The sequence below is a fragment of the Notamacropus eugenii genome, chromosome 3 (assembly GCF_028372415.1).
Source record: "Notamacropus eugenii isolate mMacEug1 chromosome 3, mMacEug1.pri_v2, whole genome shotgun sequence".
Taxonomy (NCBI): Eukaryota; Metazoa; Chordata; class Mammalia; order Diprotodontia; family Macropodidae; genus Notamacropus; species Notamacropus eugenii.
Window position 1 is genome coordinate 128,943,217 of NC_092874.1, and position 18,010 is coordinate 128,961,226.

At 36.9% G+C, this 18,010-nt stretch overlaps 1 protein-coding gene across 17 annotated transcripts in view; it reads left to right on the plus strand.

The window, feature by feature from the left end:
• Positions 1–18,010, plus strand: part of CADPS2 (calcium dependent secretion activator 2) — a 741,873-nt gene that overhangs the window by 668,695 nt on the left and 55,168 nt on the right. For all 17 annotated transcript variants that reach the window (XM_072652868.1, XM_072652877.1, XM_072652869.1 and 14 more), the window contains 2 exons: positions 3,199–3,282; positions 3,379–3,411. In XM_072652868.1, the coding sequence (XP_072508969.1) occupies positions 3,199–3,282; positions 3,379–3,411 (117 nt within the window). The remainder of the gene's footprint in view (positions 1–3,198; positions 3,283–3,378; positions 3,412–18,010) is intronic.

Consider the following 18,010-nt stretch of genomic DNA (forward strand, 5'->3'; position numbering starts at 1 on the left):
ATGGTTTGTGTATGTGTGAAAGAAAGGGGAGAAGTAGAGGGAAACAGAGAGAGAGAGAGAGAGAGAGAGAGAGAGAGAGAGAGAGAGAGAATAAGTAAGAGAGAGAGAGAGGAGGTGGAGTAGAACAAGTAGTTGGTCTGGCTCATCTTACAAAACATATAAAAGGCCCCAAAATCTCAGTTGCTTTTTTAATATCAATTTTGCAGTTACTTTTTTTAAAGTCAGTTTTTCACCTCAAGCTGTGAAGCATCTCTTATGACCAGCCCTGTTCAGTGATGAATGTATCCTTTGAGGAATTATATATTTTGTAATGCAAACTGCAAATATCCTTATATTTACTTAATGAAATATCACAACCAACATACCAAATGATATATTTTGTACCCACAAGATTCTATGAGAGTCACCCACCCACTGCTTTTTCTCGGAATTTGTACTTTTGCCATTGCCTTTTTCAATTGAGAAGTGAAATGTATGCGGCTATTTGAATTCAAAGATGATTTCCACTGAACGTGCCTTGCGACAGAGCTTACATTTGATTTTTGTCAGTCATCCCAGACTGCTTTCCTCTGCTACCGCCTTGAGAGTTCACATAGGAGAAGTAGCAAGGAGGTAATTACATACAGAGACCTTAACTACTAAAACAGTGTTCAAACAAACCCATTAAATCGCACCAACAATAAAGACCAGTGAAACAAAGAGATTGCAGTGTTTCATTTCAACCTGACGTTCTCAAGAGAGCAGAGAGCACAAGGCAAACCCAGAAGTACTTATCTATTCCCTGAGCTGTGTGGAGAAAGTTCACAGGAAGCAGTTAAAGACACAGTAACTATGCCCCACGTTCAGCTGATTTTCTTTGGGACTTTGCTGTTTTGTGCTGTTATGTAGTGTTTTTGAGAACAAGTTAATACTGTAGAATCCAGATGTAATGAAGATGAGTTATAAAATTAGCTCTTCCTTCCATGGGTGATTTAAGAAGTGCCTAACTCAGAAAAGCATTCATTTATGAACATTCTGGTAAGGCTGGCAGGGTCCCAGAGGTATAGGAGCTGTTCACTGCCATGTAAGCAATAAGTGTCCCTGCTGGATCCTGGCCCACTCTAGGGACCATTAGGAGCAGGAAAGACTGCAAGGAGATGCTTAAAATTGGTCTTAGGAAGTAAAGAATGTTGTGCCATGATTCTAGCAGTTCAAGTTGACTGTGTGAAACAGCTGCTTTCAGAGAGAACTCTATATAATGTTTTACTACTCAATGGGTAAATGATACATTGTCAAAGCAGAAAAACCAGTGCCTAAAGCTATATATTTCTCTACCCCTCCCCATCACAATCAAGTTATTGTATCATCTGACCCAAAACTTTCTTCTTTCCCATCACCGCTGTGCTCCCTTCAGGATATTTACCTACTTCTGTAGGGCCCCTGATTTATGACTTAACTCATTTGGGTTTTCAGAAAACATTGTTGATCACCCTTTGGGGACATGGATTTTGCTCTTCAAACCACTCAGAGTACATGTCATTTGTTCCTATATCTGTAAATGCATACGTATTCTCAATGGTAGGCTCTTATTAAAATGTAACTATGTCATAGCTTTATACAGTTCAGGTTCTTGTTACCTTAGAGATTGCCTCTCTCCACATGACAAATGAGATCACCTGAACAAGCTTGCTCTTAAGATTTGAGTTACAAGAGACAAGGCATTTTCCACAGAGAGCCATTAAGTTTGGGATTCCTTTTCCCTGGTCTGACATAGCCCAGGGGTATTGGCCTTCTGGGTTGGTAAAAACCACATCAAGTGAGGTTAGCCTTCCTTGATTAGTGATAATCCTATTGGGCAGGAAGAAACTACTAATGTGGCTTTAAATTATTAGCAGTTTATGATTTTTGTCTTTTTTTATATTCTTGTCCCTTAAGACAAGTGCATAGCCACGTTTATTTTAATCTTTAAAAAAAACTGAGATCGTCATTTACAAATTTTTTGTTTCTGTGTTCTTACATCATGTCACAGATAGTGATAGAGACAGAAGAATTCTGTAGGGAAGTGTTTCTTTTTATCTTGTATAAACTGTTTTGTATTAATTGATCAGCTATATAGGCAAGCTGATCTCCTAAGCACTCCCAGTGATTCTGTGGTCACCAGAGATTAATAAGCTATGTCCCTAGAACTGCTCACGTTTTTTTTAGAAAACACCATTGACAAGAACAAAAGGGAATCTTTGTTGATTTACCCTTTCCAGTTTTGGAAAACTTTGTCATTATTTCTCCTTTGCAAGTGTGTGCTCTTCTTTGTTGTATCATACAAACTATGTTTATTAACATAATACATCCAATGAACCCCATTTACCTCTACCACTTGATTTTGCCTCCCCAAAGCATTTGCCTATTTTCACCTGGATTATCTATCTTTGGGCATTTTGAGAAGTTGCACTATAATTATATTTAAGGTAACCTAGTTTGTGTCCATTGTATATCCCCCAAAATAGCCTAGAAGCTTCTTTACGACAAGCACCATGTTTTCTGTTTCTCCTCTAGGCCAAAATGTTACTTAGGACAGTACTATATAAAGAGGAAATGCTTAGTAGGAGACCTTCATATCATAGCACAGAATTTTAAACTGCTCTTTCATCATTATCTTTTCTTCCTTTTCCCCCTTCGTATGCATGTAGGGCTTTTTGGAAAATGGAAAATAATGAAGGAGTGTTATCCCAGTGTTTCATTTCCCAGATTTCTTTTTATGTATATTGAAGATTGAAAGGTATTTTGAAGATATGCATCGATACAATTCAACTTTTCTGTTAGTGGTTTTACATATCCTATTCAAGTAGTAACTAGCATTAAGTTTTTGCTAATTAGTTTTGCTAATTGCTTATAAATGTTGAGTAGCAGATTTCTCTCATTTAATATCAGCTGTAAAGAAACCAGTCATCATAAAAGTTTAAACATTAAATTGAGAAAATTATTAAATGCGCTAATAGCTATGCTTAGTGACCAGCTTAAGCTTCTTTGCCAGCAGACTAGTACCAGGAGTTGATCAGAAGTAGGCAGAGAATATGTCTATGTTCTATGCAACCTAGGTTCTGCATAAAATGGGAGAAGTATGTTGCTTTTCTTGAGCTGGACCCATTCATTGGTTGCGCTATTATGTTTGCTTCTATTGATAAAGTTATGCCAAATATTAAATACTCTGTTATTCTGTAGTTTGTTTCAGTGTTGGAAGGGGTGCTGTCTAAGTTATCAAGGTATGATGAAGGCACTTTCTTCTCATCCATTCTGTCATTCACTGTAAGTATTTGGATAAATTCACATCTGCATCCTAGCTATCGCATTATTTGTTATCCCTAATTTTCAAATTAATTATCTGTTTCTTTCTTATACAAGGTGAAAGCAGCTGCAAAATATGTTGATGTTCCAGTGAGTAGTACTCCTTTCTTTTCATTTAACTTCTTTTTTGAACTCTAGATAACTCCTTTTTATTGTGATTTCATTTATAGAAGGCTCTGTAGGGTTGGACCAAGGATATCTATTTCTATTTCATAGAAGTTAAAATCTTGAATAAAGCATGGATTCTTAGATAGGCAGGGGAGGACCGAGCAGTCTGGGAATGGGGAAAAGTCTGTATAAAGCTTTGTTCACATTTATTTGCATGTTATCTCTTCTTCATTCAACTGGAAGATCCTTCTGGGCAAGGACTGTCTTTTGCCTCTTTTTGTTATCCCCATGTCTTAATATGGTGCCTGGTACATAGTAAGTGTTTAGTAAATGTTGACTGATTGATCGATGGCAAGCCACTTAACTTCCTGGTGCCAAAAAAATCTAAGATGACTAGGTGCAAAGCATTTGCAGATCTGCATGGGAAGAGGGAATTTCCTCATGAGGGGTTCCCAGAACTAATGAAATCATAGGTCTGGATCAAAAAGAAAAAAAATTCATTGTCATATATGCTTTACTAGAAAGGATTTAATTTAGAATACAAAAGATACAGATTTGAGTCCCAGTTTTATCACTTACTAGCTATGCAAATCAGGAAACCTCCCTGAACCTATAAATGGAAAGACTTCTTATTCTCCCTGCCTTATGGTGGGTTGGGTTTGTGAGGCTGTGTTTGTCAAAGCAAATATTGGTATCCCCAAAGCAAAACCGTTTGGACATGTCAGTTCCCTGTTCAAGAAGCTCCAGAGTATTCCCTCCTCATCTCTAAGGTAAGATGGGAACTCCTCATTGGGCAAAGAAAGCTCTTCACTGTCACACTCCAGCCTCCCTTTCCATTCTGATTATGCATTATTCCATATCACATACTCCTGTATCCCAGCCAGATTATCTTGCTTACTCTTCCATGTCCAATCCGTTCTATCCCCTAACTCCATGTCTTTCCACGTACTATTCTGCCTTGTCTGAAATGGGCTCCCTGCTCAACTCCACCTTGTAGAATTCCTAGCTTACTGCAAGGCTCAAGTCAAGTGCCACTCAATACAAGACCTGTTCTGATTCCCCTTCCCTGTCAATACCACCAAGTGATTACTTTGTGTACACTTATATTTATCTGTGTTCAGATTGTTTTCCACCAATAGAATATAGGCTCCTTGCCGTTAGGGAGTTGTGTGTGTGTATGTGTGTGTGCTTGTATGTATGTGTGTGTGTGTCTTTATACCCACAGCCTGAATACAGGTGTATTTGGTGTTTAATAAAATATCAGGTGCTTAATAAATGCCTATTGAATGAATGAAAGCATTTTGTAACTACAAAACCCTATATAAATGTAAGTGATGACCATTCTTTGTATTTAAAAGTTTTGTGAACCTCCCTTCCACATAGTAGGGGCTCAATAAGTACTTGATAGATAAATAAGAGTGGCTGGATCGATGGATAGATGGATGGATGGATGGATGGATGGATGGATGGATGGATGGATGGATGGATACATGGATGGATATCCTATGCAGTAAACCTCTGGGTATGAAAATATCAACTGTGATGAGGATTAGGGCTGGGAAGATGATGAGATAAGAAATTTGAAGAGAAATTCTTTAATGAAAGACCCAAATCCCAGAAGTTATTTGTTAGCAAAAAAAAGAAAAAGAAAACAACTTAGAAATTATAAGGGTAAATAAATACTGATTCTGTAAAGTGACAAAAAATTCAAAAGTGTAAAAATTATTCAAATCCAAAACTGCTCCTGGGAGGAAAAACAAATGGGAAGCCATTGCTCCAGGAAACCTTTAAGATTTTCAGAAATGCCTTATGGGTGCAACATAGTTGAAGACATATAAATTAATTATGGCAGAGAATTGTTTGCTTGTAGTTTGTTATATGTGTTGGTGACAAACTATCCTTGTAATTGTTATTTGATTTGTGTAAGGTTAACTGTACTTTCTTTGACCATCTGAAGTTAGCAGGACAAAGTCACACCAGGATATTCCTGGACAAACCTAAATTCCAGCATTTTATGCCTCATCTTCATTTTAGCAAAGCAGTGACAGATTCTCCTCTCCTAGACCTGTGGGTAAGATGATAAATATGCAAGCTATATTAAAATACCATCAGGTGTATCAACTGGTTTACCACCTTTTTCAAAGGCTTTGCTTAATGACTTTGTGAGAACCAGGAGAATAGTCTCTAGTGGAGCAACACAATTATCCATTGACGGTCTTATCCTAGTCAAGGGTGTTATTTTTTCAATGACTTAGATAAAACATAGTAGGTCTGCTTATCAAATCTATAGATGATAACAAATATAGAAGGGATATTGTATATGACAGATGATAGAATCAAAACTCAGCTTTATCTCAAACAAACAAGAACACTAACCAAACCAAGAAGATTAAGGATAAATGTGAAATCCTGCCTTAAGTTCAACAACATAAGAATTTCACAAAGCCAAGATTGAGAAAGACTAATGTGGAAAAAAAGATGTAAAGATTTAATATTAAAAAAAATACATCAAGGTTTTGGTTGACCTCAAACTCCACATGAGCCGATAAGATCATATGGCTTCTAGAAATGCTAGCCTAATTTTAGACTACGCTAAAAAGTCACCAGTTCAAATCACAGGAAGTAATTGTCCAGTGGTACCGTGTTCTGGTCAGACCATATCTAGAGTGTTGAAATTCATACTGGCTACCATATTTTAAGAGAGGCATTAAAATTAGATTGTTTTAAAAGAACATACATCGTAAACATGCTGGTCATCTTCAGATATTTAAACTGCTGACATGTAGAAGGAGCAGAACTCCTCTAAAATAAAGAACTAACAGAAAAGAGTAGGAGTGATGGAGAGACATATTCTGGTTCATGTAAGAAAGAATGTTTCAACAGTTGGAGTCACTGATCTCTCATAAGAGAAACCATTCCAACAATTCTAGCCATAGAAGAGATTCCTGCCTGAGAGAGGGAACTCTTTATATTGAAGGTACTCAAGAAGAGTCTAAAACAGGCTGCTTCAGAAGAGACAAGTTGCATGAACTTACACTATGGAACCATTCAATTCAACAAATATTTATTGATTCCTAATGAATACAAAGCATTGCATTGTGACAGTTGATGGGATACAAAGATGGTGAATCCCAGAGGCCAGACCCTGAAGGAGCCGTATAAGATAGGAACAAGGAGAATACATATATGAGTAAGGATAATACAGTTTAGAACATGAGGAGCACTTTGTAAACCTTGAAGACACTTAATGCAAGCTGTTTTTACTGAAAGCCTTAGCAGAGGTCAATTAAAGAGATACGAAAGGTTCAGGAAGAGAAAATCTGCTTCCAAGTGGTAGTTTCAGGGAAAGCTTCATGGAAAAGAGGGCTCCTGAGCTGGGTCTTGAGGAGAGGGAAGTACTTTTTATTATTGATAAAATAATAGTAGCAATAATAATGATGGCAATTATACATTGCTTTAAAGTCCACTTTAAGGTCCTTGCATGTATTCTCTCATTTGATCCTCTCAATAACCCTGTGAAGTTGGTGCTGTTATTATCCCATAATACAGAAGGGTAATGAAGGCTGAGAGATAACCACCAGCAAAGTGGTTAAATGTAATTTCAGCAGGTAGTAGCGAGAGAGTCTAATACAAGCAGGAGTGGGAAGGATGAGGTTGTGGAAAAATTACAATTTCTATTTGTCTGGAAGATGTAAAGGAAAATAATGTGAAATAAGACTCCAAAATATGAAAAGGAACCAGATTGTAGAGGACTTTGAAGGTAAGAATACGGGTCTCTGTACGTCATCTTATAGGCAATAGGAAGCTCTAAAAGTTAACAAGCAGGCAAGTGACACATGACTTATGCAAGCAAGAATATTACTTTGGCAATTATGTGATAGCCCAGAAGAGCAAGAGACAAACAGACTTTGAATAGTCTAAGTGAGAGGTTGGGAAGACTTGAACTATCATGGTGTCATTGGGAATGGAAAAAAAAAAGTGTAGATGAAAGATATTCCAGAGATGCTTTTCCAGAGGTAGAATTGGTAGGGTAGAACTTACTGGATGTTGAGATGGGGAAGGGGGAGTTTTTTTTTGAATGACTCCCAAGGTTCTAAACCTGGGTAGCTGAGAGGTTGGTGGTAGCATAGGAAAAATATAAGTTAGGGGAAGGATTAGGAAAAGATGAAGATGAGGTCATTTTTTTGGAGATGTTAAGCTCTTCTTGTCAGGAGGATATCCAATGAGTGACATCCAGCAAACTGGAAATGTAGGATTGGCGTAAAGGGGAAAGTTTAGGGGTATATCTAAAGGTTTGAGAATTTGATATTTGAATCCACAGGAATGTCAGAATTTACCAAGAGAATTCAAGCATGCCTAGAGGGTGTTTAATAGGTGTTCCAGTTCCCAGTATTGCTTCTCACTTCCCTAGAGGAGAAGACCAATGGTAGCACACCCTCTAGGCAGCCTTTTGCAAAGAGGAGAATGTAGATTGAGAAGAGTGACCCTCTTCTCTGACCGCCAAGGACAACATTTGGGGGATAGAAGGAAGAGGAACTGGCAAACAACACCAAGGAGAAAAAAGAGAATTTTAAGAGTTTAGCATGACTCAAGTCAAGGGAGGAGAGACTAGCAAGAAATCTTATAGTTCCAAGTGCTTTCAAAGAGTCAAGGAGGATGGTAACTGAGGAAAGGCCCTTACATTTAGTAATTAGATCATTGGTGAACTTGTAGAGAATAATTTCATTAGATGGATGAGAACAGAAGCCAAGATTTCAGAATGTTGAGAATTAGTGAGTAGCAATTAGATAGAGTTGGCACAAAGAAAAGACTATTCTTCCTTCAAGTGTGCCAGTTCAAATAAAGACTGAGAAATCTTAAGGCATTGTAGGGCCACGTGTTTGCTTGCTTGCTTGCTTGCTTATTTGTTCTGGGAAAGGAGTGATATTAAAATGTTGTAGGCAGAAGGAGAGCCAATCTAGAGAAGGAAAAATTACAAAGTGCAAGCATGTACTTTGTCAGGAAGGAGCTACCATCTCATCCTCTGAGACTAGAGGCAAGAAAAAAGAATATCTAAATCACAGCGGCTAACCTGTATATGTTCCTTTGACCTTATGTACATCATTTTATTTATTCTTTGAAACAATCCTGTGACATAGTTACTACAAGTTATTGCTCTCATTTGGCAAATAAGGAAATGGAAGTCCAGAATGGCCATGACATATCCAAAGTCATATAGTTGGTAAATATCTTTGGCAGCATTAGAACTCATGCCTCTTTTGATTTCAAATCTAGGATGTGTTCCATTATAACTTGCTACTTCCTGAAAACATAGAGAAAGTGTGAATTGTAGTGGAGGAATAATGAAGGATTCATGGATGGCTTCAGTCTTCTCAGTAAAGTAGGAAGCACAGTTATTCCCTGAGGGAAAGAGGCTAAAGATGAAGAGAGAAAACCAGATCTGGAATAGCTGCAGTGAGGAGAATGCTAGAGACTCAGAAGAAGTCTTCCCATATAGTAGTGAGTGGCCAGCTGGAATGAGATAATGATATAATGCTCTTAAATTATTGAGAAGATAATTCTTCAAAAGGAACTTCATAGCTATTAAGGTTGCATTAAATGGTAGAAATGAACCAAACAAAAGTTCAAGAATACTAGGAGAGACCTTATACATGCACACCTCAAGGTGTGATAGAAAAGGATCGCAGAATCTTAAGAGCTGAAGGAGATCCCAACCTTTGTCGTTATCGTCATCGTCATCATCATCATCATCATCATTAAGAGCCACGATACTAAGTGAATTGCAAAAACCACTTTACCCTACAGCCTGTCCCCAATAACCAATCCTCTCCATATCCTTTCCAGTCCTCTTTCCAATTCCTTCCTCCCCTAGCTTCCCCTTCTTCACCTTCTACATTCCTACTCATTCTTTAAATGTTCATTCAAATGCTCCCCTCTCCAGAAAGCTTTTTCTGATTATCCCCCACTGGTAATGACTTGTAATACCAATCACAGAAGCACATGTGAGGACTGCTGCTGTGAATAATTGCAAGGATCTAATCGCATAGTATAATGAAATCCCTATTCTGCCAGGCCTAGAGGCCTGTGTGGGCTACCCGAGTCTTCTTACCTCACCTCCAAGGTCTTCGGTTGGCCAAAACCGGATGCTCATATGAGAGAAAGGACGTTCCAGAGTCGAACAAGGGTTGAGCTTTATTTCAGGGTCTCGGTTACAAATGCAGGGGGGTCTTCCTTAGGAGGAAGAGGGGGAGATTTCCTAAGGAGGCTAGGATCTTAAGGGATTGGAAGTAGAAGTACAAGCGGGGAGAGAGGGGGAGGGGAGAGAGGAGAGAAGCGGAGCCTACTGTCCTCTTGGCTCCTCACGTGCTAAGAGAGCTTTCAGGCTTCCTCAATCCTACTTAACCTTCAGCCACACAGTTTGCATCTGAATACCGTGCTGTTAGATAACAATAGTGTGCCCAGATCCGGGACGACCTCGAGGGCAGGGAGACTCCACCCATCAGATATCTCCAGGGGAGAGGCGGAAATACCCGAGCTAGCCGAGCTAGCTCAGTCTGACCTTCTTGAACCCCCGCTGTTCATGGAGGGCCTCGTAAGACTCTAAGATTTAGAAGTCCCACTTTTACCCGCCCGAGACTGTCCACACGGAATTGAGCTTCCAATCCCAACACTATTCAACAAAAAAACAAACATTGTTCAATAAAGGAAAGCATAACATTCATAGCAACATCCTTAATCAATACCAAGCGCCCAAGTAAAGTCCTCTTTCATCTTAACTTGAGATTGATTTCCGAGTCCCATGGCTCTTCCTCTGTGGGATGACCACTCCTGACTCTCACGTGAATTCACATGTAGGCACCTCTCTGCTCCTATTCCATGTCTCAGCTCAGGGAGACTGCTCAACTCTGCAGTTTCTGCTTCTGGGAAAACAAAGCTCAACAGAACAACAATACTGACACACACTACCAGCACCTTTATCTCAATTCACCTCCAAAGTCCAGAGGCTCTGTGTTAACAACTCAGTTCATTTAACACCTCTCAAAAGAGGCTTAGCCTCATGGACATGTTTCTGCCCCACAGCTCTATTTGTTCCAAAGTTCAGAGGCTCCTTCATCAAGTCTCTGCCATCAGAGATCTCCTTTCTCAGCCCAGAGATCTCCTTTCTCAGCCCAGAGATCTCCTCTCTCAGCCCATAGGTCTCCTCCCTGCTCAGAGATCTCCTCCCTGCTCGGAGGTCTCCTCTCAGCTCTCTTCTTTTCAGTACTGGCTCACTCTTTCAGTGCTGGCTCTCTTCATGTTTGCTTTCTCAACATTGGCTCTCTCTACATACAGTTCTACTCAGTATCTGATTAGCTGGAACCCACATATACGTATCTAATTGGCTAGAGTCCACATGTACAATCTGATTGGTTAAAACTCAATCCAGAAAAACCGCACAAACATCCTACTTTGCTTGCTGTTACATGACTTCATTGATAATGAATCCCATGAAGCACTTTGTTCTGTATTTATACTTACCATGTTATATGTGTATATTATAGTTATCTGCCTTTGTATCATGTTCTCCTTCTCTGTGATCCATAAGAACAGGGACTATGTCTTATTTGAATTTTGTCTTTTCCCAATATTTACTAGCACAGTACTCTGTACAGGGTAGGCCCTTATTGAAAGTTTGATGAGTTGAATCAAATTAATTGAACCGAACTGGGGCAACCCTCCTACTTTCTATGACCTTTGCTCCGGAAAAGTTCCTATACCCCAAACCTTAGGAATGGGAAAACATTTTTTTCTTAGAATAATGACATTATTACATTATCATCATTATATTATTCAATTTATATCACCAACACTTAGAAAAATGCTTTAGTAAATAATAAGTGCTTTATAAATGCTTTTTCATTCATTTGTGATTATCATCAAACTCTTACAGAATATCTAATAGAGTTGTTGTTTGTGATGTTTTTTCATGCATATCAGACTCTTCCTGACCCTACTTGGGTTTTGTTAGGGTTTTGGGTTTTTTTGGGTTTTTTGGCAAGGATACTGGAGTGGTTTGCTATTTCCTTCTCCAGGCCATTTTACAGATAAGGAACTGAGGCAAACACAGTTAAGTAACTTTCCCAGAATCACACAACTAGTAAGAGTCTGAAGCCAGATTTGAACTGATGGAGATGAGTTTTCCTGATTCCAGGCCCAGTGTCTACCTACCTGCCCATCTGCTATATGCTAGGCATTAAATGAATAAGACTGAAAAGAGAGAACTAGAGAGTATTATAAGAATAAGGGATGCTTATACTCAAAAAAAGATGAATATGAAAAAGATAAGGTGAAGAATCACCAGTAGCATACACCAAATTCCTGTTTGCTAATGAGTTATTCTCCACAAAAGAAAGAAAAAAGTAACTATTTATTTCCTTTCTTTAGACTTATTGGTTTGGCTTTGCTCTTCTAAATATTCTGCTGTCATTTTATTCAACTGTCTACTTCAGCAAACCAGTACTGTTCCTTACCCTTCATTCTATATTGCCTCCCAGGAATGATCTCTTCTGTTCTCATGCATCCACCCACAACTTAGATGCCCCCCCCCCCCCAGTGTAGCATGTTCACTTTAAAAATAATATTTGTCTCCCTTCTCATACTGATTAGTGGGGATTGTCGTTGATTCATTTGCCTTTTGTATTTCTGGATATTTCCCACAATCACAAACATTATGTGTGGCAAGAGTGCCATAAGAAAGCAGTGCAGGTGATTAAATAGTGAAAGTGACCCACCTTTGCTTATTTGCCACTGGTATTGTTCATTACTCAGATAAAGCCATCAAAATACTCAATGCTTTACGTCAGAAAGAGAACCAGACAGAACATGGGGAACAGAAATCCTGTCCCTGGGGATCCATGCAACTAATGTACACAAGAGAGAGATACAGACATCCATGCCAGGAACCAGAATATGATTCTAAGTATTGTGGAAAGAGAAAGATTATGAAGACAGACTTTTACAAATAAGCCAGTGTTTTGTATTGTTAACTTTCACCCTGTTCTTTTATTTGCAATTCTCCATGATACAGATTGGACTCATCATTTTTTTAAAAATATAAGTTCAATTTTTTTCATTCTTCACATTAACTAAAAGAAATTAAGCCATATCTAAGTAGAATTAGGCCAAAAGTAATTCCAAATTTCAACAAAAATATGAAATATTTATAGTGCACCTACCCCAGTTATTTTATGATACTTATGGATCAGCATCTCCTGCTATCCATTTCATTAAAAGGGCATGCAGTAGATGAGTAGGCAGGACGATGGAACTTGTAGAATGAGAGATTCTTGAAACTCAACTAAAAAGTCTTTCCCATTATTTTTGTTGTGATAAGTGGAAATAACAGTAAAAAAATAAAAAGGAGTGTCTGCTATATCCATGTACACATGGCAGCTACAATAGCAGTGGATATTTTATTTGATTACATTCAGTAATCATTAATGAAGCATTTACTACATACCAAATGTTGTTTCAGCCTCAAAGAGCTCTTATTCTAGTGGAGATTGTGTGGTCCCCTAGGGGACGTATAAACATGTTTAACCACGCAAAAACTCATGCCATACCAACACTTCTGGAACTAGGAAGTTCCAATGATATTTAATATGTCATTGTTTTGGAAGAGTAACTTTTAGAAACTCAGTACTTCTAGTGAAACAAGAGTGAAAAGGTCTGAAAGAGAAATGATTCAAAATTAATATGTAAAAATATATTCAAAAGGTTAATATAACAGGAGTAAATAATAAGGAAATGGCAAACCACTCCAATATCTTTGCCAAGAAAACCCCATGGACTTGTCCATGGAGTCTCAGTGTTGGACATGACTGAATGAGAACAATAGCAAATAATAATAAAGAACAAATAAATTTTGAGAGGTGTAAATATAAAAAAAAATTTTGATGCCAGAAGCAAGCAACCAACTGAAGGAATCATTAAAATTCTCATCAATGGTGGCATCTGAACTAAGCTTTGAAAGGAAAGTAGAGCACCCACAAGGAGGAGACAAGAAAAGAAAACATTCTAGACGTGAGATAGAAGGTCATCTGTTGTTCACTGTTAAGTGGACCAGAGTGGCTAAAAAGTGGTGTTTGATGGATCGTGATTTGCATTCATTTTAGAAAGACTGGTTAGAGCCCAACCGAGAAGGTCTTTAAGTGCTAAAGAGAGGAGTTTGTATGTTATTTTTGAGGCAATAGTAAATCTCTAAAGCTTCAGGATCCTGGAAATAACAATTAAATCTATGCTTTACTTACATAAATTTGGTAGCTTTGTGGAGGATGGATTAGAGGTGGAGAGAATGTGGAGTTGGGGAAACAAAGTGAGACATAGGTGATACTTATAGATTAGAAAATTGCAACATCCAGAAAGTCAAGCAGTTCTCAGTCACATAGCAGAGGAAGTGAACCTGAGTTCTTGAACCTCAAAAGACTTAGATTTTTCCCTCATTCTTTAATATTTTGTACCCCATAGGAAATTTTCCCCATGTGTTCATATTGTCAGATTGAAATAGATTCCCACCATTCTTCAGCAGAATTTTCCCCCCAGGGAATGTATGTTAAACCACACAAAAGCTCATGTCACACCATTGCATTTGGAGCTAGGTAGTTCCAATGACATGTTACATGTCATTGTTTTGAAAAAAGAAACTTTTAGTAGCTCTATACTTCTAGTGAAACAAGAGTGAAAAGGTCTGGAATGGAAATAACTCAACAATATAGGTTAGAGATGCTCAAAAAGCAAGTTTTTAACTTACTGGACAAAGTATTCAAAATAAACCCTTTGTAAAAGTTTAAAATGCTATATAAATGTTAGCGGCTATAAATATAGTCACTGAAGAACAGCATGTATATTTCTGTGGACACAGCCCAGAGTCAAGACTTCGGAGTAATATAAGACTTCCCCTCTAGAAATGGCAATGAAACAGACTGGCTTGATAGGCACATGTTACTGACTCAAAAGGCACTTTCAAAAAAAGTATTTGATATAGTAATAAAAAAGGGGGAGGCTAGACTTGATGTCAGGAAGACCTTAGTTCAAACCCTGCCACTAAAACATACTGGTCATGTGACAAAATGAGCTTATCCCAACCATGCTGTCAGTCCCCCAAACAGCTAAGATTAAGTTGCAGAGAAAGAAATTGTATTGATGAAAGAAGTTCTCACACAAGGTGTTGCCTACATTAATGAAATCACAAAAAGAAATTTAAAATTTTTAATAAATTCTTTTCTAGTCCTCAGTTCTAGGTCTAAATATAAAGTATATTTATGTTACATATATATTTATATATATAAAATAAAATATAAAATATATGTAAATAACCTATATCAAATTACTTTACCATTTTAGGAAGGGGGTGGGGAGAAAAGAAGGAAAATTTGGACTCGAAGTTTTTAGAATCAATTTTAAAAATTGCTTCAATATGTAATTAGAAAAATAAAATACCTTTTGAAATAGTACTGAGAAGAGAAAAAAATATGTATTTGATTAGATTAAATTTTAAGTATCAATAAAACTTAGCAGAGAAATATATAATTCCTTAACCTGGTTAATACAATAAAAGACTGGGATTTTGTGGTTGTTATTCTTGAAATTTAGAAATAAAGCAGGTCATCATTTTATTTAAAAAACATAATTAAGATACATAAGTTGGTTTTTAAATCACTGTCTCTTAATTTGCATGCAATATTGCTACTATGTCTTCTCAGATCAGGGTCATAATATAACAGTAAAAGGAAATTTTAGCTCCATGTTGATCCTTAGTTTTATTTTACTGATGAAAATATATTAAACTTCCATTTTTTGAAAAAAATGATTAAAGAATATTTGAGTGATGGCATATTTTGAAGTGCATGAAACAGAATAGTAGTAATCAGAATATTTTCTCTTCATTTTTCATTTGAGAGCATGAATCTTCTTCATTGTTTAGTAATCAGGATCCAGTTCGTTTGGGAAGCAGTTAAATTCCCCACAAATGTTTTTGTCAAATGAATTCACATTGAACCTGGGGTCTTACCAAAGCATTTCTACAGAAGCCAGCAAAATTGAAAGTTATTCTTAAATTCACTAGAAGTCAAATAATATTGTGAACCTGAGGGTTTACAAAAGTATTTTTACAAAAGCCAGTAAAATAGAAATTTATTCTCAACTTAAGGAATATTATAAACCCGAGTGTTTACAAAAGCATTTCTACATAAACCACCACCATTGAAATTTATCCTTAAAGTCAATGGAATTTAAAGAATATTGTGAACCTGGGGATTTACAAAACCATTTTTACATAAATTATAAAAATTAAAATTTTTAATTCTACAGAATTTAAGGAATGCTGTATAAGGTCATCTTCAACTGTTTACAACAAAATGAGCTTGGATTCTTTTTTTTTGCTTTTTTTAGTTAATTGATAAGATTAAAGTACATATATGTTCTATGTTTTTAAGAGATCAGTTATAAATTATTCCTAGTTTTTAGATCTATTCAAAGAATGAAGGATGTGAGGTTTGATTTTGTTTTGGTTTTTGAGTGTGGATTAACTCTCAGTTTGGACATTTCCTCCACTTACATGGATTACAGTGTTGGTCGATGGCTTTGATAAATCCTAGACAGTTACTTTGGGCATATAGAGTTTGTGACTTGCCTAAGGTCCCAAAGCTTATAAATATCAAAGTCAAGATTTGAGTCTCCCTCTCAGAGCCTATCACTTTATTCATAATGTCACAAATGACTCTAAACTTAAACAACAGAGTCTAGAAACACTTGACTATACTGTGAGCTATGAGAAAATGCTGCAAGAATCACAGAGGACAGAAAGACGCAGAAAGACTTCGATGTGCATTTTAGTGCATCACCAAGTTACTGGGATTTCTGACAGTGTTATCGTGCAATGAGATATGCACTAGCCATTTTGCTCCAATGTTGGGAAGGCATTCCAGTAGCATGAATGCTTTCAGGTCTTCTTGTTTATAAAGCATAGACATTACAGTATGATATTACTTCTGATTTGTTGCTGCAAGGCAAGCTTTTGTGGGCTAAGAGAAGTGCACTTTCAAATTAAGTCAATCATACTGTAGCCTCTAGTTCATCTCTAAAACAGGAACAATATATTTAAAAATTTGTTTCCTTGTTAAATAGGTACCATGACAGTGTTTTTCTAATGCATTGTTAACCTCCAGTGGAAGGTTACACAGCTTTTACAGTATCGAAATCTGTTGCTGGGAAGAATGACGGCAGATTTGTGCCCACCTACCCAAGAATGGCAGAAGAGAAGGCTTGCACCTGTGAGATTAGGTGTAGCAGCAGGAAGTAAGAGCATTTGCAGCATATAATTAACGAGGAATTTTTTTTCCTTTTCTTTCTTTCTTTTTTTTTTAACAGCATGTTCATCTTGCCAGGTTAACTAGTGATTAACCCTAGGGGAAAGAAAAAAAAAATCCTTGCTCAGATCTATACTCATTCACTCACCAACATATTCAGTTACTTGTGCAACAAGTGACAAGAAAATCTACTGGAAATATTTCATTTCCTGGTATGTTTGGTGATTTAGTTCTATTTTGTGTGGAGAGTGAAAGTCTATTGACACATTCATTTAGTATGACATAATAGCTGAAACATCACTGATACTTTTTTGAATCCAATTAGAAATCGCCTAGGAGCAATTGTGGCCTTCCTTTAAAATCAGCACAAGATGGAAAACTTTTTAGTTTTACCTTTCATGTCTAGTGAAATGGATAGGCTAGAACTTTATATGAAACTCAAGTTGTGAAAAGCAATTTTTTCTGAAAATTGTATACTCTAAATACTCTCAAAATGACAGCAATAATAGCTTTAAAAGATTTTAATTGGGTCTTTATTTCATCACATTTCTTAGACACTTAAATGATGATTTAGTCTTCATTTTGGGGTGTTCCAAATTTTAATATCTTTTAAAAACCTCTCAATTATGGAAAAAAAGCTATGTTGTTCTTTGGTTGCTGATGATTCGGATGTAATTCCTTTGATAAATCATTGTGTATTATTAATACCTTGAAAGAGTAGTGATTTCTCTTTTATAATGTAGGCACAATATTTCGGTTTCATTCAGAAAAGAATTGACAGCGGGATATCTTCTCGTGGTTATTTTTGGAATAGAAGACTTACTTCCTAATGGAAGAATATCTTAACATATGAAAAAGTGCGAAGACTGTCAAAGTTTTAAAATCACACTATCACAAAATAGTTGTAGCATGAAGGAGCACTGATCCAGTGATAATGTCCCCCATCCAAACACATTCATATTATAAAGAGAAACTATTTAAAAGGAACATTACATATTTTTCAGCAGTTTATCAGAGATAATTATCCTTCATACATGAAAGAAAGGATAAAGCGTTTTAAAGAACCATAATTCTAATTGGTAAATGTCACCAGCTGTTGCAGGTACTCTTACTTGTGTATATTCTTCTAATGATTATAGTCTCATGCCACAAGCTGCATGAAAATATATTCACTAGGTGTGAAATTCCCATATGTCACAATTTCAAGAATAGGTAAACAGTTCAAAGATAAAGGA